The 15,592-nt window shown below is 36.4% G+C and overlaps 1 protein-coding gene across 3 annotated transcripts in view; it reads left to right on the top strand.

Moving 5' to 3' along the window:
• Nucleotides 1-15,592, top strand: part of KIFAP3 (kinesin associated protein 3) — a 110,085-nt gene that overhangs the window by 54,878 nt on the left and 39,615 nt on the right. For all 3 annotated transcript variants that reach the window (XM_084865980.1, XM_084865981.1, XM_084865982.1), the window contains exons 13-17: nucleotides 1,628-1,740; nucleotides 2,150-2,315; nucleotides 3,106-3,231; nucleotides 4,946-5,044; nucleotides 6,812-6,897. In XM_084865980.1, the coding sequence (XP_084722106.1) occupies nucleotides 1,628-1,740; nucleotides 2,150-2,315; nucleotides 3,106-3,231; nucleotides 4,946-5,044; nucleotides 6,812-6,897 (590 nt within the window). The remainder of the gene's footprint in view (nucleotides 1-1,627; nucleotides 1,741-2,149; nucleotides 2,316-3,105; nucleotides 3,232-4,945; nucleotides 5,045-6,811; nucleotides 6,898-15,592) is intronic.

The raw sequence follows: 15,592 nt of genomic DNA, 5'->3' as shown, positions 1-15,592 counted from the left end.
AGAGTCCTCTTGATAGTTTTTTTCTTATTTGAAAAGTATACATGTTTGTTACAAAAAATACAAATAAGCAAATAGGAAAAAATTAAGTGTTTACTCTCCCTTAGTTAGAGGTAATTTTAGGTAAAATTTTGATGCAAAGCTTCTATATTTTTTTATTTTTTATATATTTTCATTGATTTCAGAGATAAAGGGAGAGAGAGAGAGAGAAACATTAACGATGAGAGAGAATCATCAATCAGCCGCCTCCTGCACTTCTCACACTGGGGATTGACCCTGCAACTCGGGCATATGCCCTGACTGGGAATCAAACTGTAACCTTCTGGTTCATAGGTCAACGCTCAACCACTGAGCCATGCCAGCTGGGCTGCTTCTATTTTATTTTTTTTTAATTAAAATGGTGTTCTTTACGTATTGTGGCATTCTTTAAGTTAATAATATAAGAAATATCATTCCATGTGGTTAAATACTTTTATAAAACATACTTACCAATAGCTGCAAAGTAATCCATTAAATGATTTTCCATAGTTTAATCTGCTAATTTGGTTGTTTAATTTGCTGCCACTTCTTTTCTGTGACTCAACAAAGCAGTGATTTTCCCTTTTCTGAGGTTTTCCACATTTTCATTTTTATATTCTTAGGATAAATTCCAAGAAGTAGTTTTTCTAGGTCAACCAGCATGTGCATTTAAAAATTTTTTAAATAGTGTGTGGCCCATATTCCATACACCAGAGCCCATACTCTGTGATTACATTTATGTGGAATTCTAGAACAAGCAAAATTAATCTATGTTTAATAAGAAGAAAGAGAAGGAATAGAAGAGAAAAAGAAAAGAAGAAAAGTGATTGAATTTGGAGAATAGTATTGGCTGGGCATAGGGAATTCTGGAGCAAGTGGAAATATTCTATATGTTGTTGTGTTTGTGAATTACATAGCAGCATACGTTTATCAAAATGAATCTATTGGAGGCCCAGCTAGCGTGGCTCAGAGGTTGAGTGTCAACGTGTGAACCAGGAGGTTACAGTTTGATTTCTGGTCTTTGATTTTCAGTCTTCAATTCCTCGTCAGGGCATATATCATAAGTCCGGGTTGCGAGTTTGATCCCCAGTATGGGGCGTGCAGAAGGCAGCCGATCAATGGTTCTCTCTCGTCATTGGTATTTCTATCTCGCCCCATACCCCCGCTTCCTCTCGGAAATCAATAAAAAAAAATATTTTTTGAAAATCTATTGGAGCCCTGGCCTGTGTTGCTTTTAGAGCATTGGCCTGAACATGAAGGGACATAAGCTCAAATTCCCAGTAAAAGGCATGTACCTGGGTTGCAGGCTCAATACCCAAACCTGATCAGACGTGCAGGAGGCAACCAATTGATGTGTCTCTTTCTCACATTGATGTTCCTCTTTCTATGTCTCCCCCACTCTCTCTCCCTTCCATTCCTTGTAAAAATCAACCGACAAAATATCCTCAAGTGTAGATTAACCTCCATCACCACCACCACCAAAATCTATTGAACACTTGAGGTTTATGCACTTTACTGCATATAAATTATGGCACTTTTGTGAACTATAAAAAATTGATTTAACTTAGTGAACCTTATTTTTACTGGGGAATCTTTGGTGTTTCTGTACCAGGAAATGGGCTAAAGATGCTCATGAAAAGAGCTCTGAAATTCAAGGACCCGCTGCTAATGAAAATGATCAGAAACATCTCCCAGCATGACGGACCAACTAAAAACTTATTTATTGTAAGTATGATTTTTGACCTGTCTATAGTAATGGCCTGAGAATCAAAGCTTTAAAATGAGCCATTTGGAAATATAACTTTTCCTGAGCTCTCCTCAAATAGTAACTCATGACCCACATTGGTTTTTCTATCAACAACTTCTTTGTAAGAGTAATTCCTAGAAATTAAACCTAGGTTTTTATGATGTTTTTGTTTTATGATTCCTACCCCTAACCTTCCCGTACTCACTCCAGTTTTCTTGCCTTAAACCAGTTCACCATAGGGCTTCCCCTAGTAATTTCAACTCAAGATTATTAAAAACAAGAGAATCACATTTGATACTTACTTTTCTTTCCAAAGGGTTGGATTATTAGAGTGGTTCTCCTGCAGAAATCATTTTTAAATTTGTGTTAAAATTGTATTTTCTACAGGATTATGTTGGGGATCTTGCAGCCCAGATCTCCAATGATGAAGAAGAGGAGTTTGTGATTGAGTGTTTGGGAACACTTGCAAACTTGACCATTCCAGACTTAGACTGGGAATTGGTGCTGAAGGAGTACAAGCTGGTTCCATACCTCAAGGATAAACTGAAACCAGGTCTCTGCTGCGCATCTCACTTTAGTCCTACCATGAAGTTATTTATGTTGTGGACAAGGCTGCTAGAGCATAATTTTGTGGCCATTATTATAGTGACAAATTTTCTCTTATTCCTCAAGTTCTAGTTTCTTTTTTCTTTTCTTTTTTTTTAATATATATTTTATTGATTATAGAGAGAAAGGGAGAGAGTAAGAGAGATAAAACATTAATTATAAAGGAGAATCATTGATCGGCTGCCTCTTGCACGCCTCACACTGGGGATCAAGCCCACAACCCAGGCATGTGCCCTGACTGGAATTGAACTGTGACCTCCCGGTTCATAGGTTGATGCTTAATCACAGAGCCAAGCCAGAGCCAAGCCAGCTGGGCTCAAGTTCTAGTTTCTTTTTCCTAGTAAGTGGCCACTCTTATTCTTTTTTCCTGACAATTAATATTAGTTTCCCGTTCCCATTCTGCCTTCTTTCTTATTTTTCAAATACGGCCTTTTTGAAATGACCAAATGCCACCCTTTCTGCAAACCATGTACATACACACACACACAAAGTTCTTTAGAGTGTCCAAGTGAGTCTTCTACTTTCTGTGTTTAAATTGTCATTCATTTGTATTTCCAAAGAGTAATTTCTATGTCTCTGCTGCCCTCCCCTCCCACCATGAACCATCATCAGCAAACATGGAAATTTGGAAAAAGACAGATATATAACCATCTGATTGATTCATAAGAATTTATTTAGCTCTTGGTATTTTTTATATTTTCCGTGAATGAAGACGTTCTGTGGTCTGACTTTATCAGGGACTGCAGAAGATGACCTTGTTTTGGAAGTGGTGATAATGATTGGAACTGTGTCTATGGATGACTCTTGTGCTGCATTGCTGGCCAAATCTGGGATAATCCCTGCACTCATTGAACTGCTGAATGGTGAATTATAATTTATCTTAATTTATTTGTATGCTAATATATTAATAGGTTATTAGTCTATATTCTTAAATATGAATAGAGTTTGGAATCATAATGTTATTTAACTTGATACATTAATGATTTTATAGCAACTTAAGTTATATAGTTATGAAAAATGAATTAAATATAACTCTTACTGGGATTAGCTAGAAGAATTATCAAAGAGTTGAGAACACTGCTGTGCTAAATTTTACCTTAATCTAGGACACTAACTTGTGAGCTTTTTTCTTTCTGAACCCGAATAGGTCACTAGTAAATCCAGGTTTATAATTTTAGAGTCTGTCCTTTTATTGTCTACCATACCAAAGGCTCTCCCTCATATCTTTGATTTTTCTGGTCCAGTCTTAGAAATACCAATCTATGCATGTATATGCTTAAACTTCTTAGATTATTCACATTCTCAGCTAGTATCCAAAAGATTTTCTAACCAGGACAGGTGTATGGTGGACGGGGTCAGTGGGAAAAAAAGGGAGACATCTGTAATACTTTAATAAAGATAAATTTTTGTTTTAAAGGGAAAGAAATTCAGGACCATTTTAGACATTGCCTTCCTCTGATCAGCCTTGAGCAACTGATATTCCGTCATTTCTTCTTCCTGTTAAACTTTGTATTTGGGTCTCCTATGTTGTACAAATCCTTTTTAATATTTTGATTTCTAATCAGAAAAGTTTATTTAGAAGTTAATTCTAATTATCATAATCCCCCCTAATTCCAGAAGTAGTATTGTCCTCTAAACTTTCTTCAGTAAAGAGAATGTTCTCTGTCTTTGCTGTCCATCACATGTTGCTCTTGTGTGAACTGGAATTTTAATTCTATTACATTTTAATTTAATTAGCCACAATGGCTTATGGTTACAAGAATGGACAGTGGAGGCCTAGGTAGAGCCTTGCCCTTCCCCTTGGTTTTTTGTTCTCCATATTGGACACAAAATTTGTCTGAATCTAATATTATTTTATTAGAGTCACATTTTCTGGGACCTTATATTAGCCTGCTCAGGTGGCCATTAACTAAGTTCACAGGCTGGTTGTCTTAAACAACAGATATTTCTGGAGACTGGGAAGTCCAAGATCAAGCTATCAGCCTATTTGGTTCCTGGTGAGGAAAATAGAGCCAAATTTATTTCAAAATTATACTTGTTTAAAGAATTCTTATCATGGACAAGAAATAAAACAAGTGAAGATGTGTTGCCATTTTACATTTTGGCTAATGTAATCAATTTCTTCTTATTTGGTGGCAAAATACAGTGAAAACTATCAAGAAGCACTGTTACTGTTCTCTTAAAACAAGCTTGCTCCTCAGTGCATCCAACCTGGGCTTTTGAGATAAGTAATCTCAGGTAGTCTAGTTTAAACTCAGATATGATACAATTTCTCTTTTTCAAAATCTTATTTTTTTTAATCTTTGCATTCCAAAGTAATTTAACCTATTTAGTTAACAACCAAATTTACTAAAACTTCTGAAAACATATTATTAAGAAATTCCTCACTCTTATCATGTAATTTAGAAAAACACCTAAGACATAAATGACATGTGCCACCCATATATTACCAATAATTTAAACTAGTAGTCTTTTATTAGTCTCCTTGACACTTTTTAGGTTTTTTTATTCAGTGTTTTCTAATTGGTATATAAACTTAGTAGTATTCTTTTATTGAAAGTTTTCTGTTTCCTTCAGCTCAACAAGAAGATGATGAATTTGTGTGCCAGATAATTTATGTCTTCTATCAGATGGTTTTCCACCAAGCCACGAGAGATGTCATAATTAAAGAAACACGTATCCTTTCAATGTTTACAACAAATAATAACATTTCATATATTAAGAAGAGATGCATCTTTAGGTATTTTTTCTTGCAAATATTGAAATGATGTGGAAAATATCAGAAATATAATACATTTATAAGGCAAGCTATCTTTCATGGAAGCATAGTATGGTGTAGCTTAAGAAGCATTATAATCGCATAACCCTAAAGGTCATTTTCAATTACCTTTTACTACTTACTAGCTGCAGGACCTTAATCTGCTTGAGCATATAATCTTGCATCTATAAAATGGCCATAATATTATTAAACTAGAGGCCTGGTGCATGAATCCTAATTATCATAATCTTTATGATATGATAATTATAATATCAAATTTTCCAAAGTTCCCTGTTTAACCTTACTATCCACAATTTTCTTTTGGCACACCACATTTCTCATCATTTATCAAACATGACCTACCTTGTCAAAACTTACTGCCTCTTCAGGTTCCTTGTCAACCTCAAAAATATTCCTCTCCTTTTTTTTACCTGACTATCTCCAATTTAGCAAACATTAATAAGGTTATAAGCTATCTTCTGAGGTAAGCCTTTGTCTCTCCCCATCAGGAGTAATAATTAGTTTGCCCTTTAATTATAATTTAGCATAATATGAACTTCCAGCTTGCCAGTTATTTCCCTCAGAAGGTATTTTCCACTGTCTTCTGGCCTGAATTGCTGCCAATGAAAAATCTATAGTCTACTAATTATTGGGATCTGTCATAAAGTCTGATGACAACCTACTTTTGTTTCCATTCTAACAAAGTCAGTCCTTTTGCCAGGAAGGCCAAAGGAATGTTTTCTGTTTCTCTAAAGCCAGTAGTTGTTTTAGAATTTGACTTGGTATTTATCATCCTTCCTTGATTTTTCCAAGTATGCAAATGTGTTCTTTCAGTATGTAGTTTTGTCTTTTTTTATTATTATTATTTCAGGAAAGTTTTCTTGAATTATAGTTTTTATTATTTGTCCTGTTGCTTTGGTTGTCTTCTTGATATTTGTTATGTTGGATCATCTTTGCCTACCTTCAATATCTGTTTCTAATTGTTCTCTCTTTTCATTTATTCTTTAATTTTAAATTTTTTCTTTCTTTTTGCTTTCTACTTCTAAAGTTTTATCTATTATTTTTATTTACTCTTGTGCTGTTGTAAATTTAATTTTTTATACCTTAAATGATTTTTATTTTATATATTTTCTGAATTATTTCAGTTTTCTAATTCTGACATATATTCTTTCATATACTATTGTTTTCTCTAATTATTTTATCTCTTTTGGGGATATTGAATTGCAATTTTTATCTTTTATGTAAAAATGTTTTGTTTTCTTTTTCCTATAATAACCATATAAGGAATTTGACTGTGATTCTTTTCTGTTGCTCTTTTACTGTGAAATTCACTCCCTAGACTTTTAGCAGAGCCAGATAGATGGAGAAAGCTTTTATAGCTACACAGCTGTAGAGCTACCTTTTTAACTATTTTCATGTTTTCAAAAATATGGCCTTGTACTTTCTAAAATTTACTGGCTGTTTTTCTTACACATTTTTATATAGTTTTTTTCTTTCTTTCTCATTCTTGTTTTTTAAACAAATGAAATAGAAAATGTTTCTGGCTACCTTGTATTAATGATTTTATTTTAAAATTTGCAGTTAAATTTCAAGTTATTTTAATTTTGTGAAATGCGAGATTTTTCTAATAGGATTGAATAGCCTCAGTCTCAAATGTCATTTGTATCTTTAACCACTTTATTCAGAGGCTCCAGCCTATCTCATAGATCTGATGCATGATAAAAATAATGAAATCCGAAAGGTCTGTGATAATACATTAGATATTATAGCGGTAAGTAATTTATCTTTCTACACAAATTATAATAGTCTTCATTTGGGGAGAAAAAAGACATTGTACACCTCTTTAGAACATTGCACTCAGTGTAAAGACAAATTTGTCTTTTGATAAATCTCAAAAAATACAGTGATAAAAAAATTCATTTTTAAAACATTTTTAAGACTTTTGGCTCTTAACATTTTTCAAATATGTTTTTATTGATTTTAGGGAGGGAGGGACGGAGGGACGGAAAGAAACATCAATCGATTGCCTCCCGCACTCACCCCACTGGGGACCAAACCAGCAACCTGACCATGTGCCCTGACTAGGAATTGTATTGGCAACCTTTTGGTGCATGGGATGTGCCAGATACCAGATTACTTTAAATATTTTTTTTCACATATGACAGATAGTGCTACACGTAAGCTGCTTGCTTCCTTCTTTGAACTATATTTATACTTTTATTTTGGCTCACCCTGTACAAAGTTTTTTGAATATAGACTACTCAGTAGTTTTCAAAGTTAAACTTAAGTATTTTAAAAGGGTCAGAATATTATTTAAAGTTTTTTAACAATTTTATTGCAAATTTTCTGAGTTGACATTTCTGCTAGTAATCTCATTATGATATTGGACAACCACCAGCAGATACTTTTGGTCAGTTTTCCATATTTTATTTCAGAAATTATCTTATTTTATATCATCTGCTCTTTGGATCTGACTGATTATATCATTATTGGTTTAAAACTAAATAAGTACATTGAAATTTTAGCTTTGATCTCTAAATTACAATAGGGAAACTTTAATGTTAAAGCCGTGTTTTACCAGGATGTTTCATACATGTGAGCCACTGGTCACAGGATTTATGAATAGAGACTATTTATTACTCCTAGGGAACAATTTCATGACTCATAACTTTTTTCTACCAGATCATTGATGTCATTATTGTATACTAGAGGCCTGGTGCACAAAATTCTTTGGAGTCCCTCAACCTGGCCTGCACCCTCTCGCAGTCCAGGAGCCCTTGAGGGATGTCCCACTGACAGCTGCTCTCAGCCCTCAGTGGGACATCCCTGAGCGCTGCCATGGAGGCTGGAGAAGATCCCGCCACCGCTGCTACACTGGCCAGCCATGAGCCTGGCTACTGGCTGAGCAGCGCTCCCCTTGTGGGAGTGCACTGGCCACTAGGGGGCAGCTGCTGCGTTGAGTGTCTGCCCCCTGGTGGTGAGTGCACATCATAGCAACCAGTCGTTAGGCCAAGGAAGTATCAGCAAATTTAAATGGTGGTAGATCAGCTACTATATAAGGCTCCCTATGAGGCTGTCTGATCACTTGAATCAGTTTTTAAAAATTATGAACAAGTAATCTAAAGGTTCATGCATAATTATTCATTCGATTTGAAGTTCTGCTGTGCCACTCAACTGAGTCATATTCATAGCTGAATCTTTTAGAAGAGAAGTTGTCAGTGCAGCTCGTGGAAGAGCACCAGCACTGGAAACTGCCTCGTTCTGCTGGAAGAGTGTTTCTGTCCCTTCTCTCTGTTACACGCCTTCAAGACTCAGGGCCCTGGGTCGGTTTTATTTATTTATTTTTTTAATATATTTTATTGATTTTTTTTACAGAGAGGAAGGGAGAGAGATAGAGAGCCAGAAACATCGATGAAAGAGAAACATCAACCAGCTGCCTCTTGCACACCCCCTACCGGGGATGTGCCTGCAACCAAGGTACATGCCCCTGACCGGAATCGAACCTGGGACCTTTCAGTCCGCAGACCAACGCTCTACCACTGAGCCAAATCGGTTTCGGCCCCTGGGTCGGTTTTAGCTTGGTAGTTGTTAACAGCACCAGCGGGAGCAGTTCCTTCCCAAACATTGCTCTCCGCAGTGGGGTTGGGTTCTGATTTTAACTTTTGGCCTCTGGGAAGTGGCAGCTTGGTCTGGTTGACATTGCATCTGGAATACAACTGACTCAGGTGCTCCCGCCTACCGAGTAACCTCGGGCAATGCATTTAACTTTGTGAAGACTCCACTCCAGTGACTCCTGGGGGTTAGAGAACTACTGTAAGGAATGGAGAAGGTGTATATGAAGCATCTGCCACATGACAGTCACTCAATATGCTCTTTTCAGACTAAACCAAAACTCAGACCTAATTAAGTTTATATGTAGATTAAGTCTGTGGATAATTTCACTTTTTTAGTACAGATTAAATTGGACTATTTTCCATTCATTTTAATTTTTTAAATGGTATGGAAAGATAATCTGTTCACTGTTTGGATTTTAAGTGTGGGACGTTATTTGAAGTATATATTTTAGTCAGACGTATTACTATCTGTAGTTTAGGGTTATCCTGCAAGTGGCTGAATTTGCATTTTAAAACTTCAGATCAGAACAATTAACTGAAGAGGACAGTTAGCTGAAAGACCTGGTTAGGATAGTGTCTTCAAGAGGGAGCAGCCTTTTCCGTACAGAAGTGCCTCATCTGTTCGGTTACTCGTGTTCTGAACTGTGGTAACTTATTGGGTTTGAACTCAATTTATCAGCTAACCTCAGACCACAGTTACACTCCTAGCTCACTGGACCTCTGTATTTGGGAGAAATCTGAGGAGTGGGCATTTTAACGCAGCGGTAAAAAGACAGCTCTTCAAGCCACTTGGGACATAGCTGCCAGTCTTTGGTTCTTTGAGCCCAGACTCTATTACTGATCATGACTGAGGGTCTATTTGCTTGTCCTGAATCTTTTTCAAGAGCAAAACAAGAGGAAATTGACTTAATTTGAAACAGGGGAAACTTTGATTAGGCGCAGCAACGATGATGAAACACTAGAAATGGGCTGTCAGGCAGAATGTGAAGTCTCTGCCAGTTACATCAGTAAGAACCAAATAATCAACTGCCTAGGATGGATGTGGATGATCTCTTAAGACTCTTTTGATTTTGATTTCCTAGTATCTCAGCATGTCCTAAACTAATAAAAAATAAATAAATAAAAAAAACCCAAATGTGAATTTTATATCTTAAAGCAACTTCTCTTTAAGAAAACAGACTTCTTTTTTACTTAAAACAGACAGTATAGAATAATACTAAGAAAAATTAGATGCCTTATAACAGTTAAGGAAATATGCCTACTACAATTAAGTATTTGTCCCCAAAATTATGGAAATGTTATGTTAGTGAGGATTTATTTAATATATTTGGGCCCAAACCCTGAATTGGTGAACTGAAACAGATGTGGTGGTAGTAGTCTTTGTACCATGGAGTATTACGTATTTGGTGGTGCGGTCTCTGTGCCTCATCAGCAAGTTGTCGCCTGTCTGACTAGTCCTTCCATGTAGTGTCATGAGGCAGAGAATGGGGTAGGTACTGAGGGGAGCAGGGCGGCAAGGAGAGAGCAGCCTAACAGCCTCTTGATCTTCAAAGAGGATTCTATGGAAGTTGACTGCTGCCTTTTCTCTTCCAAGCTTTGGGAGTCTTGAAGGGGAGAACAAAACCCTCTACACACAGAGAGCTCCTAAAAACCCAGATAATTTTTACACTTCAGTGCTTCTCAACTTTGAAGTATTTGAGAACCATATAAATCCTTCCCCAGTTGCCAAGTGAATTCCTCTCCTGACTTTACTGCGTTTTCATACATGTAATACACGTTTATCACATACTGTGTTCCAGACACTAAGGTGGACACTGGGACTACAAAACTCCATAACATGTAAAAGTTTACTACCGGGACTCTACAGAACACAAGGGTTCTAGATATGAGCTAGCCTTCCAGGAGCAGTGCAACTCCATGGCTCTGCCCATACATGTTCTGCACCAATGGCACATCGTGGCTACAGGATGTTCACAGGAGAAGGAATGTAGCTCCAGTATTTTAGACTTGGAAAACAAGGTGCTATCTTCATTCCACGCTAGACAAAATCATATATAAGACTGGTGTAGTGAAATGAGATAAATCAATGTAGGTTTACATGTAACCTCTAAGACCTCAATTGTCATGGTCTCCACAAAAATGACCAGGAAAGCTGGTGTCAGACAGAAAAGCTATGTTTATTAATAATCTTAACAGCAAGTGAGAGCATTTTAAAAACGCCTCCTGCATCTTTAAAAGGGAAGTTAGAGAGGAAGCTTCATAGCAATAGGAAGAGGCTTAGCATTAGAAGTCAGGTTATTTCAGGACCCTTTCAAAAGCAGCGAGTGGGTAGGAATTGGGTAAAATGAGAAGACAGTGGTCACTATTAATTGACTTGCAGATTGGTTATAGGGGCAGAACAGATTTCTAAGTTAGTTATTGACAGAAAGTTCTAAGAGGTTCTTTCTGAGTAAGTGGAGTTGGTTCTTTCTTGTTTCACAATTTTGGCAAATTTTAATTTTTCATATTTGTAAGTTTGACTTTTATGTCTCAGTTTCATTCAGTCAAATTAGGTTTAACGAGATAAGTTTGGCTAGCCCTCTTTTGGAGTTCATTTTTACATTGCATAAATGTGAAAGGCAGACATTTAGGATATTTTTTTCAGCTTTTTAGAATTTACACACTCACACACTCACACAGAATGACCAGATCCTTAGATGTCATTTCCTTCAAAGTCCTTTCTTTATAACATTGAGGAGATGCCCTAGGAAATTAACTTTTGTTTATAGCCATTAAACTATAGTACAGTTGGTTAGTAGGATGTTTCAATTAAAGTCACAAACCATATCGACGACATTAAGTGAGGGCCTACTGTATGTTTTATACACACACACACACACACACACACACACACTGAGTGGCCAGATTATTATGATCTCTGAACGCATAATAATCTGGCCATGCAGTGTATATGTATATATTAGAGGCCCGGTACATGAATTCGTGCATGGGTGGGGTCCAGCCAGCCTGGCAAGAGGAGGGGACATGGGTGGTTGGCTGGCCTACCTGCTCATCAAACTCCTGGTTGAGGGGACAATTTGCATATTGGCCTTTTATTATATAGGATATACACTGAGTGGCCAGATTATTATGCATTTAGAGATCATAATAATCTGGCCACTCAGTGTGTGTGTGTGTGTGTGTGTGTGTGTGTGTGTGTGTGTATGAATGTGTGTATATCCCTGTCAGTCCTATGCATGTAACTTTATTAATTTTTTTAATTGGTAACAGTTGAATTTAAAATAACCCAAGCAGCCCTAACCAGTTTGCTCAGTGGATAGAGCATTGGCCTGTGGACTGAAGGTTCCCAGGTTTGATTTTGGTCAAGGGCATTCTTGGTTATGGGTACATCCTTAATAGAGGGTGTGCAGGAAGCAGCTGATCAATGTTTCTCTCTCATCGACTTTTCTAACTCTCCCTTATTCTCTGTAAAAAAAAATAAAAATAAAAATAAAATATATTTTAAAAATAAAAAATAAAAGGACCCAAGCATAGTATGAAAGATAAGAATCATGGTTTTGTTTTGTTTTTTATTGATTTTAGAGAGGAAGGAAGAGGGATAGAGAGATAGAAACATCAACGATGAGGGAGAATCATTGATTGGCTGCCTCCTTCACACCCCCTACTGGAAATTGAGCCGACAACCAAGCATGTGCCGTTGGCTGGAATTGAACCTGGGACCTTTCAGTCTGCAGGCCAACACTCTATTCATTGAGCAAAACCGGCTAAGACAAGAACCATGATTTCTTGCTTAACTATATTCTGTACAGTTATATCTTTTTTTTGTGGTCTGACTGGACATGATATTTAAAGTGATATTGTACATATGAGCCCCCTCAGTGCTTTAAATAGAGATTGAAGAGATAATTCTACTGTGAAGTCTGGTTAGAAAATGCCATCCATAGTCAGGATTAAAGGGCAGCAGTAGGAATAATACTATTGCAAAATAGGCAGAATGTGCATAAAAGTCAGCATCTCTATTAAGTACGTATTTAATCATGTGTATCTACATATACGTATCACATACATATCATTGGGAGAAGTCGTTTCTAAGATATAAAAAGCATCCTTTTAGCAGCTACTAACTTAACCTTAATGAGCAACTGAATTACTCTAGATCTACTTTAATTTAGTATGAAGAATTGTATTAAATAAACCATGTTACATTCTCACTTAGGGGGCTGCCACATTAAAGGAGAAAGGAAAGTCTGTTTTCCATCAGGGATTTTAGGACACAGAGCAGATCTATGTAGCTGTATGTTATCCTGTATTGTGTTAATCAGATACAAGGTGTGACGGAAGCCAGTGACAGAGTTTTCCTGATAGTGAACAGGCTCTGATAATAGGCTAAGGCTTCGTACTGTCTCAGGGGTTAAGTAGTAAACAACAATATAGGACTTCAAAAAGGATGGCACATTCCATAGAAAGTCAAACCATAAGTTCTTCGTGACCCTTCAGAATTTATGGAAACTGAGCGCTTAAGATCATGATGGCAAGAGCTGAGGAGAAAATAAAAGATATAGTGTTGTGTACCTTTAAATATTAGACAAACTCGAGTCTCAGAGTGTGGCTCTCAGGGTGCACTCCTTGTGAAAAGAAGCATTTCAAAAATAAGGAGAAAACGACTACAGGGTGTTCCCCAAAAAATATAAACACACTGTAACAGCTGATAGCTCAATTTTGATAATGAAATATATTTTAATAAATACTGCCTTTATAATTATTCAGAGTATGTGTATACATTTTGGGGGGATATTCTATATATTCCTAGAGTATTTTCACAATGGCTTGATATATTTTTGTATGTCTTAGCTGTGGCTTAGCTATGACATCCCTCAATTTCCATAATGACTTTCTAATAACAAGGGGTGATGGTAAAAGAGCAAAGTAGAGATTTGGAGCAGAGAGGTTAAAGGGAATAGATTTAATTGATATATGTTGAATTTATTAAATTTTTGACACTGGATATTCATTTATAGTTGCCATTTAACTTTCTAAAATAAACTTATACTGCCAGTATTCTTCAGTTTTGGGGGAATAATTACTTCATAGATTTTTATTTATAAAATGTTACAACTTGAATAAATCTTAGAATTGTTTCATTTTAGAAATGAAGAATCTGAGCCAAAAAATATTAAAATACCTTAATATCTTAGAAAGTTATATACTCTCTTAGTGTCAGAGCCAGAATCAGAACCCAGGTCTCCTAAGCCAGTGTTCTTTGCATTATACCATGCCATATTATTAATCTACGTAAATTCAGACTCTGAGACACAAAGAAACTGTGGTTTTGCCATAGATGCTAAACTGTGCTCATTGAAGACAACATAGAAGTTGGCTGAGGCCTAGGATTCCAGAACTCTGGCCATGGGAGTAGAGTAAAGCTCTATGTGTTTCACCAAAGTGGAGGAGAAATACAAAACAAAGTGAGAGAAAGTGTGAGAGTGTGTGTGTGTGTGTGTGTGTGTGTGTGTGTGTGTGTGAGAGAGAGAGAGAGAGAGAGAGAGAGAGAGAGAGAGAGAGAGAGACATGCAGAGAGACCACGACTGGGAGGAGTTGCAAATGTAAAGTTGTTAACATGTTAACATGTTTTGCCTTTGGAAAGTATATGTCTATTTTCAGATTATCTGGCTTATATTTTTAGTGTTAAAATGATCTTTTCTAAAATAACAATAGTATAATAGATGACAGTTGATTTCCATTTAATGGGAATCTCCAACATTTACTTTTGAACCTTCTTGGAGTCTGAAACCCTTGGAACCACAGTACTAGCCTATTAACTACACTTGCTGAATAGATAATCAACCACCTTAGCTAAAATATTTTATTTTCAAGAAATATGGAACATAAAAATCAGTGTCACAGAAGCATAAAGATCCAAAGCCAGCATCATATAGCAAAACAATACTATCTCATTTGACTTTAACCAGTGTTTACCGTTAAGGAAAGGAGAAATTATTTAAAAGAATTTTGTGTTCCTCATAACAAACATGCTTTATCCCAAAATACTATGTTTGGTAAACTCCAGAATACATGGGGCTATATATTATAAAGTAGCGCAAGTACAATAGCTTGATAATTTTTATACTTAGCCTCTGAATTTAATTATATATATTTTAAAATATTTTCCAAAGTTAGCTGTTAATACTGGGATTGAAATCAATGAAAACTGGTTCTTTTTTATTGTGGTTCTATCTGGGTAAAGGGACTGTGCTATTTTAATAAAAAAAAATTCGCCGAAGCCGGTTTGGCTCAGTGGTAGAGCGTCGGTCTGTGGACTGAAAGGTCCCAGGTTCGATTCCAGGCAGGGGCATGTACCTTGGTTGCGGGCACATCCCCGGTAGGGGGTGTGCAAGAGGCAGGTGGTCGATGTTTCTCTCTCATCGACGTTTCTAGCTCTCTATCTCTCTCCCTTCCTCTCTGTAAAAAATCAATAAAATATATCTTTTAAAAAATTCTATAATATTTTACTTTCAATACTGAAACAGTTTTATAACGATAAAATGCCAAATGTTTTTTAAAGTCCTGGTATAACTTTAATGCCTTGATACTGCTTGGTCAAGGGTTTTGTTGTTATCTTCGCTGTGGTCTGCAACAACAAGCCACACATGCCTATCAAATCTCAAGGCCACTCTCATGAAAGCTCCACATGACATTGTAGTGGATTCATTATAGCAGGAGTCTGTAGTCATCTTTCGCAAAACATAATTTCCTATATCCTAAATGGTCACACAGCTTGGCATAGAATAACATGTTCTGTCTTATGTTTACTGAAGGAAAAGCTGGGGAAGGGGATTGTTTTGTTTTGTGTTT

The sequence above is a fragment of the Pipistrellus hanaki genome (assembly GCF_964339955.1).
Source record: "Pipistrellus hanaki genome assembly, chromosome: 18".
NCBI lineage: Eukaryota > Metazoa > Chordata > Mammalia > Chiroptera > Vespertilionidae > Pipistrellus > Pipistrellus hanaki.
The sequence above is the reverse complement of the archived record's forward strand: the minus strand, read 5'-3'. Positions and strand labels throughout refer to the sequence as shown.